Source organism: Girardinichthys multiradiatus, chromosome 7 (genome assembly GCF_021462225.1).
Source record: "Girardinichthys multiradiatus isolate DD_20200921_A chromosome 7, DD_fGirMul_XY1, whole genome shotgun sequence".
In the NCBI taxonomy this organism is placed as follows: Eukaryota; Metazoa; Chordata; class Actinopteri; order Cyprinodontiformes; family Goodeidae; genus Girardinichthys; species Girardinichthys multiradiatus.
In genome coordinates, this window is record NC_061800.1 from 23,748,577 (window position 1) to 23,757,350 (window position 8,774).

The 8,774-nt window shown below is 40.3% G+C and overlaps 1 protein-coding gene across 1 annotated transcript; it reads left to right on the forward strand.

The window, feature by feature from the left end:
* Positions 1 to 585: 585 nt before the first annotated feature.
* Positions 586 to 7,232, forward strand: rpe (ribulose-5-phosphate-3-epimerase). Its single transcript, XM_047369865.1, has 6 exons — positions 586 to 794; positions 1,099 to 1,178; positions 1,284 to 1,423; positions 3,932 to 4,066; positions 6,415 to 6,501; positions 6,584 to 7,232. Exons 1-6 carry the CDS (start codon positions 601 to 603, stop codon positions 6,704 to 6,706), a joined length of 759 nt encoding a protein of 252 aa, XP_047225821.1. The 5' UTR covers positions 586 to 600; the 3' UTR covers positions 6,707 to 7,232.
* Positions 7,233 to 8,774: the final 1,542 nt, after the last annotated feature.

The following is an 8,774-nucleotide window of genomic DNA, read 5'->3' on the forward strand; positions in this document are numbered from 1 at the left end:
AATACCTCTAGCCAATATATCCTTTATCTCTCTAGGACGCATCCAAATCATCTCAGCATTGCCTAACTTTGTCTCAAAATCTGAGCTGTCCATCTGATATGATATCCATTCCCATTCACTCCTGCTGAATGTCTTTCAGTTTGTACCACCATCTCCAGACCATACATCATAACAGGTCTACCTTCCACTCTCTACTGTCTTCAATCCCACTTCAGAACCTCCTGCACTCTGTTTTTCACCTCTCTGGTGCACTGGTTGCTGCTTTGGATGGTTGACCCCAGGTGTTTTAATAGAATCATCTACAAAACCTATGCGCCTCGAAGCTTCATTGTTCCGTCAGTCTCCCTCACATTAACACACATCTTGCTTTAACTGACTTTCTTTCTTCTCCTCATATCATACCTCCTATAGTTAGTTGTATACCTATACCTCTATAGCTGTGCGGTGCTGTGGGGGTCCTACAATATGCAAATAGGTTCCCATATGACATTATGCTTAGGGCCTCATTCAATCTTGGGCCGGCCCTCCCAGTATTTTCCAGTTTTCGACACATATTGAGTAACAGCTTTTATTTTGAAGGTCCAAACCGGAAAGTCTAGCATGTTACGTTTAGGAATACTCAGAGTTAGCCTGCCCCGGCTGCATGCAAATCCCACCAACAACAGGCACAGCATGGCATACAGTGCGAAGATAGGTCCGTCCATCCTGAGCAGCGACCTGTCCTGTCTGGGCAGCGAGTGCGTGCGGATGATGGAGTGCGGGGCGGACTATCTGCACCTGGACGTCATGGACGGGTCAGTGTGTCCCGGGCGAGCTCCGGGAGCCAGCGTGCTAACAGCTAACAGACCAAACACAAGCTCTGAGAGCAGAAGTTGGCTAACATCAGAAAGCTAAACTAGCCTAACTAAATTAAACCGTTGAGAATCAGTTTTTATACTTCAATTGAAAGCGTTTAGAATATCCTGCTGACTTTTTAAGTCTTAATTATTGTTTGCCTTAAGCAGTAAGGTCTTCCTTCACAGAAACTGCCGTAACTTTACAACTGTTTATGCACTATTGGGGGAATTGCTCAACAGCTGTTATTGCTTACCTTTAAAGGCACTTTGTCCCCAACATCACATTCGGCCATCCCATGGTGGAGTGTCTGAGGAAGACTGTAGGACAGGATCCTTTTTTCGGTGAGGGAGGAGTCATCCTAAAACATGCAACAGCACATGCTGCAAATTATAGGCAAAATTAAATCTGCTCTGCTCTCTGCACATTATTGGGGTTAATGTTTGCAGACATGCACATGATGGTGTCCCGGCCGGAGCAGTGGGTGCAGCCCATGGCTGCAGCAGGAGCCAGCCAGTACACCTTCCATTTAGAAGCCACCACCAATCCTGGAAACCTCATCAAGGAGATAAGGGAGAGCGGGATGAAGGTGAGACCTGTCTGCAAATTATCTGTGTAGTTCAGGTAGGGAATATAACGGTGTTCCTTCCACAGATACTGCTTTTGGTTACAGTTGTAAACTTTTTATTTGCAGACCGACTACTAAAAACCCACTCAGTGCTACCAGAAACTAGAGCTCAGCCGGATGATTTCAATTCTCATTTCTAGTTTATATGATAAACTGTAATTAGCTGCTCACATTGACTTAAAACCTAGGTTTTACTGCTGCTGGGTCAGATTTCTAAAGCTGTCTAAATCAACGAAACTCACTTCAGAAACAGTTTGTCACCTACAAGAAAATGTCATAGTAAGCGTTGCTATTTGGTTTGCCATTTTGTTGTAAATCTTTAAACAAGTTAAAAATCCCCCTCACTCACATGCCTCTGGTTCCATCCCAATGGGGCAAAAATTTAGTGAAACATCTTAGCTGCACTTGAAACGTCTGCATAGATTTAAGAAAAGAATTGGCCACAATAAATCACATGGATGAGGTCTCTGAAGAGCGCCAGGGTCAACTGGAATGCCAGGGTTTCACTATTAAAGATCTTCAGTGATAATTTCAACTTAAGTTGGTTTGAAAATCAATGGGCTGGTTGATGCATTTCATTGAAGTCAAAATCTAGTTTAGATATTTGTGGATGAACTCCCTTCAACCAGAACACAACTTGAATGTTTCAGCGTTCATGCTGAGATCTTTCTAAACTTGTTCATCTGTCATATGTCATGACCTGTTGCCCTGACATCTCACATCATGAAGGTCCTAGAGAGACTCCTGTTGGCCCACCTGAGTAAGCAAACAGTAAACCATCAGGACCCTCTTCAGTTTGCTTATCGCTGTGGAGTTGGAATTGAAGATGCCATCATACACCTGCTTCAACAAACCCACTGTCATCTGGACAAAGCCAGCAGCACTGTGAGGATCATGTTCTTTGATTTCTCCAGTGCATTTAATACAATTTGCTTTGTCAGAAACTCCAGAAGACTCAGGCGGAGGCCTCAACAATCTCCTGGATCAAAGACTACCTGACAAACAGACCACAGTTTGTGAGACTGAAGCTTTGTGAGTCTAACCAGGTAGTCAGCAGCACAGGAGCACCACAGGGGACTGTACTCTCACCATTCCTTTTCACTCTGTACACCTCAGACTTCCAGTACAAGACAGACTCCTGTCATCTGCAGAAATACTCGGATGATTCTGCAATCGTGGGGTGGATCAGAGATGGACAAGAAGCTGAGTAAAGGAAGGTGCTGGACCGCTTTGTGGCATGGTGTGGAAACAATCATCTCATTTTGAATGTGACTAAAACAAAAGAGATGATTGTAGATTTTAAGAGAAACAGGAATAAGTCAAACACTATTTCTATCATGGGAGAAGGAGTGGAGGTGGTGGAGGAGTATAAATACCTCGGTGTTCACCTGGACAACAGACTAGAGTGGAGATGCAACTGTGAAGCCATCTACAAGAAGGGACAGAGCAGACTGTACTTCTTGAGGAAGCTTAGGTCCTTTGGTGTTTGCAGCAAGATGCTGCATATCTTCTATAAGTCTGTTGTGGAAAGTGTGATCTCTTCTGCCATCATCTGCTGGGGAAGCAGTATCAGAGCCAGGGACTTAAAAAAGCTCAACAAGCTGATAAAAAAGGCTGGTTCTGTTCTGAGGACTCCTCTGGAACCTCTGGAGATCTTTGTAGAAAGACGGATTCTTCATAAAATGAAGAACATTATGGAGAACCCTGAGCATCCTCTTCATGAGACTGTCCTACAACAACAGAGTGTCTTCAGTCAGAGGCTTCTTCAGATCTGCTGTAAGACGGAGCGCTACAGGAGATCCTTCCTGCCCACATCCATCAGCATCTACAACGGCTCTTTGAAGAAACCTACATAATATGAGCTATAACAACATTTAATTTCCCTTTGGGATTAATAAAGTATTTTTTTATTGAATTAAATTGAATTGAATAGTGTTTCTAATGCCAGCTGATGGGGTTGAGTCCTGTGCCTCTGGAGATTTAGTCATGAATGAGCAGATTGTCTTTTTCCAAGTCGGTTTTTAAAACCTTTTATATTTTGTGGAATCTTGGCGTGGAAATCCCCACTTTATTACCCAGCTCTGCAGCTACCACCAGTGTACATTTGTTAGTGGAATAATCCACCTCTGCATATTATAGTTTATTTTGATTTTTATCTAATAACACTTGCATGGATTTTTTTTATGACAACTAATTGCACACATTTACTCTGTTGATTTGCAGCCACTCTGGAATCAAAAGCAGCATCTTAACCTTAAAGTGGTTTGACATTGTTGTGACAGAAATAAGAAAGGGGGGGAAAACTGTTATTTATTTAGACTCTGGTCCACGTTCAGAATCCATCATATTGTTTTAGCAAGCATCATTTAATACTTAAAAGATGAATTAATCGTGAAACACATTCATGAAACCTTGTGTTTTTCAGGCATAATGAAAGGAAAACAAATATTTTGTTGCCTGTTGTCGTAGGTGGGATTGGCCATTAAGCCTGGTACTACTGTGGAGGAGCTGGCACCCTGGGCCAACCAGATCGACATGGCCCTGGTCATGACTGTGGAGCCTGGGTTCGGAGGACAGAAGTTCATGGAGGACATGATGCCCAAGGTAAAGAAAAGAAACGTGTAGTTTGTAAAGGATTGCCAACAACTGGGGTCGGTATGTGCTCCGTTTTTTAACTATGTACATGGCAAATGATCATGAACATGGCTGTTTATCAGTAGTTTAATTCTGACAGTGAGACCCATTAAAAATATAACTATTAAAACAGTGATTTAACATTAGAACAGTCAAAATGTCAATACCTCTAGAACCATCAGAGGGGGTCATTTTGACTCCATGTCAGAGGTGCCGTAACTATTTAAAAAGGCTGGTTTTGCTTCTTTTTGCAGTTTTATTCATTCTTAGAAGAATTAGAGTTGAGCAGCAAAAAAAAAAAAAAACAACTGTCTGGCACATGTAATTAATTTAGCAAAAAAAAGCTATAGCATGGATTTAGATTGCTGCTGTATGCATAAAATACTAGTGATTTACAGCATTCACCAAAATTACTTTATATAAGGTAGAAAAAACATGTATTTGTCTTTAAAGCATGTTCTTAGAGCATTTGAAAAAGAATAGGTAATAATCCCATGTTTCAGTTGATTCAGCCAAGACCAAAGATCCCTAATTACAAAATATAAAACCAAAGAGTTGCTACTTGCGGGAATCGTTATTTTTCACTCTCAAAACAGTTGTTATAAATGCAGAAAAAGCCTCCCACAAACCATTCTGTTGTTCACTTCTGTTCAATATAGCGTTGGATACTCAAACTGTTCACAACAGAAAGCGAGCAGCTGTAGCTGTGCTGCATGTGTGGTTTTATATTCCTTGGCCGTGACGTTTTACTCCAAAATCTTGACTCTTTTACTTGTTTATCGTATCTTTGGGCTTTGCTGTATTGGGCTGAATATGGTCTCAGTGTGGAGTTATCCACTGAGCTCATAGATGAAATTATGTTGGGTCATAAAAGGTGCAGGAAGTTGCCCCACTGTAATGTTTCTCATAATATTTGTCTTAGTCTTGCTTTTATGCAATAGTTACTGGTCCTCCTGGCAAAACAGCCTAAATCTCCCTAATCCAAATCCTGCACACTGATGTTCAGGAATCGTTGCAAAAGTGACTTTCCATTTATTCTTTCGTTTTTGCTCAAATGGACTCTGCATTAGTCAAATTGTATCCTGTAGTTAAAAGCCGGTTTGCAATATCATTCATTATAATTATCTATTATTCAGTTATAAACCAACCCTGCAAAGATTTATTTTCATTTCTTGTACCTGTATGTGCTACAATCTAGTTACCATAGCAACGGTGAACCTCCAATGGGACAACGGAGTGCATAGCATTTTATATAGATTCTGTAGGGTCAAAAAGACTCCCATCGATGGTTCTAGGCATGTAGGGTCCAAACTCTGATGTTATTGGTTGCAGATATCTCACAGCAGTTTTAGGAAAAGTCATGAAGTATGAACCACCAAAGGTTCAATTCGGAGTCAAAAACTCTGGATGTCCAATTGCCTCCTGGGCAGTTCTAGTGTCAATGATGACGTTTGAGGAATTTGCATTAATGAAATGGCCTAAATGAAAATGTTATTTTAACGATATACGTTAATAAATAGGTACATAATCAGAGCTTGTTGTGCATGTCATCTATCACTAGATGACCAGACAAATATATAAATAATGACTTGATCTCAATAGTCTGAGCAGTAAAAGCACTGACGGCTAAGGAAACATTTATTTTCTCCAAACATGATACTGAGGGGAATTTGGTTGTGTTCATGCTTTAATATATATACTCAAAAGCAACATTTTTCCATTATTGTACCTTAACCTTAGAAAATGTTTTTGATTGAAAAATTGAAGATGTTTTTCTTCAGTTTTGCTACTTTATGAAACCTCTACCACAGCTCTCGGGATGTATTTTCATACCAGGTGTGAACACATGTTCAGGAGCTGTAGATTTGCGACTGACAGAGCCCTTGATACGGTCTAAACTGGGATTGCTAGAAGATGACCTAGTGAAATCATCTCCTGAGAAGCAGGTCCTTTGGGATGTTCCTGGAGGGGTTATTACCCACAAAGAACAACAGCTGGTAATGGTGTAGATGCCCAACACGTACTGATGAGATAGCCTCACAGAAACACCCCAAAGCTTTCATAGAAACTGTCAGTTCTTAAAGCTGAGGTATTAGATGTATAATTGTTGTCAAATCTGTTGCTAACAGCTAACATTTTAAAATGCAACTTCTTCAGTTCTGGATTGTATTAAACCACACAGCTGCACAAAATGTTGCACCAGACCTCAAAACCACTTTCCTACAAAGTATCTGTGTGCCTCCTCACAGCTTTGAACCTTGCTGATTTAAGCAAATGTTGGCAGATATGCTTCAGCTTTTCTTCTGTGTGTCACCCAGGTGAGCTGGCTGCGGAATCAGTTTCCCTCATTAGACATTGAAGTAGATGGAGGCGTCGGCCCTGACACCATTCACAAGTGTGCAGAGGTAATAGATTACAAATTTATTAAGAAGCTTGAAACATTTGCTGTAGTTCTTGATATTAAGGTTATGTTCACCTTGACCACAGGCCGGGGCTAACATGATCGTTTCAGGCAGCGCTTTGATCGCCAGCGACGACCCTCGATCCGTTATCGCGCTCCTGCGCACGGCAGTGGCTGAAGCAATCCAGAAACGCTCACTGGACCGCTGACACGTTGTGTTCCTGAGAGCCCCCCTCAGACAATAACAAGCTGCAGCCGCCAGGGGAAACGACTCAACATGGACATTTGTGGGAGAATTGGGGTCGAGGGGTCACGATCAGAACGAGGGGATTCTGTTTTTTTTTTTTGCAAACAGCCAAAACACAATCAGTGGGATTAAAGCTGCATCGCGCCTGTTTTAACTTTTCCCGCCAAAAGTCTGTCAACTCATATTGAGACTTCTCTTGGCACAGGAAGTACTCCAGAACCGGAGCTAAAGTTTACGTCAATAAACTCTATGAGCATTCCAGAGCACCGTCTTAAATACAAATGGCCCAAGAATCAATTTTTGTATGTATTTAGCTTGAAAAGTTGCTTTTCTGTTCCTTTCCATTTGAAATAATGTTTCAAAGATCCCCAAAAAGAAAATAAACAATGGTTCGTTTTGTTGAAATCACATGGTACTGACTATACTACTGAAAAAAATACATACTGTATTCCAGGAGATTGATTTTGCAGATTAAAAACTCAAGAGTTTATGGATCCAGTGTGATTCTTTTCAAGTAATACACAGTCACGTAGAAAGTCATTACACGTTGGTATTAAACATTAAGAATACATTTTGTGAATTTTTACAACTTTTCCCATAGAAGTGTCGTTGAGTACCTACTGCCAGTCCAGTCTGGTCCAAATGTAAGGGTGTGTGTTGGAAAATGACGCATTAATTTATCATAGTGAGGAAGTATTCCCACACAACATAATCAATGAAGGAGGAACATTTTGTTGGACGTAGAAGTAAACAAGATGTCAATGTTTATCTTATAATTGGATATTTACTCCCAGATGCAAACCACTGATAACCAACCAGACAGCAGAAAGGCAAAGGTTAAACTCTACTGGATCATCAGGAAAGCTTTCCACATTTTAATTAGTTATATCAAGATCAACTGGAACCACACTGGTGGAAAGAGGATAATCAAAACACTGGACATATTCCACCAAAAATGAAGATGTTTTTTTCAGGTCTTTGTGAAATTGGTGATTCTTGGTAAAGTTGCCACTGACTGGATTGCTTTTTAAAATGTGCAGCAGAGTCCTTCTTGGTTGGATTCAGGGAAAGATGGCCTAATTAACTGATTATTAACATTTCCAACAGATTGGTAATGATAAACATAAGTACCAAAGACAGATTTAGGCAGTGCCAATAAAGGTACTCATGACAAACAACATGCTTTCTTAAGAGAGAACTGTGGCAGACAGTCCCACAAATGACAACTGAATGCTGCAAAGATACTCGAGTTAGAAGCCTTGATATGCAATTGTCCCAGATTGCCAGGGGTTAAATCAAATACAGTTCTGGTCAGAGGTTTCCATCATTTCCTTGACATGAACCTCATTCATTTTGGGAAATTGTTTGTTTTTTTATGATTACACAGTATACAACTTTAAGGGAATCTGAAAAACTAGAATTGAGTGCACAAATTTGAATTTATTATCTATTACAGACAAATAAATACATACATCATCAGTAATATTTGAATACATTTCCTTTAGCAAGTTAGAAAAATAAAACTTTTTGTTTTCACCACTTTTATCTGGGAAATAGTAGTTTCCTTTAAGTGGTTGGTTTCATGGCAGGAATCAGGGTTTTAACCACTGTTTATAAATTTTCACCATGGCTGAGTTCAGGGGCCATTCCAGAAGCTTAATGTTAGCATGCTTTATCCATTCCAGAACCAGTTTTCTAGTGTGTATTTTGAGATACATTCCCTAATCGTCATCTAGGTGTCGATATGAAGTAAAGGTGAAGAAAGTAAGAAAGTAAAACAGGCCCTTTGCATGATGCTACCACCACCCTGCCTGACAGTTTATACAGTGTTCCTCGGTTTAAATGAATGACCTTGACTCCAAATATTCCTATTATTGTGGTGCAACAGCTCAATCTTTGGCATTAAATAGCATTAAATATTACCTTGGGTACCCAGTTCTTCTTGTTCTAATTCATTGAAGTTGTATGTTGTAAAATTCAATCATGTACATCCAAAATTAATGAGTGCATTCTAGTAAAGCGTGTGTGTT

Coding starts and splice junctions, on each gene's coding strand:
- rpe (XM_047369865.1), top strand. CDS start 601: ATGTTACGTTTAGGAATACTCAGAGTTAGCCTGCCCCGGCTGCATGCA. Junction 1,424..3,931: donor TAAGGGAGAGCGGGATGAAG/GTGAGACCTGTC, acceptor CTGTTGTCGTAG/GTGGGATTGGCCATTAAGCC. Junction 6,502..6,583: donor CCATTCACAAGTGTGCAGAG/GTAATAGATTAC, acceptor CCTTGACCACAG/GCCGGGGCTAACATGATCGT.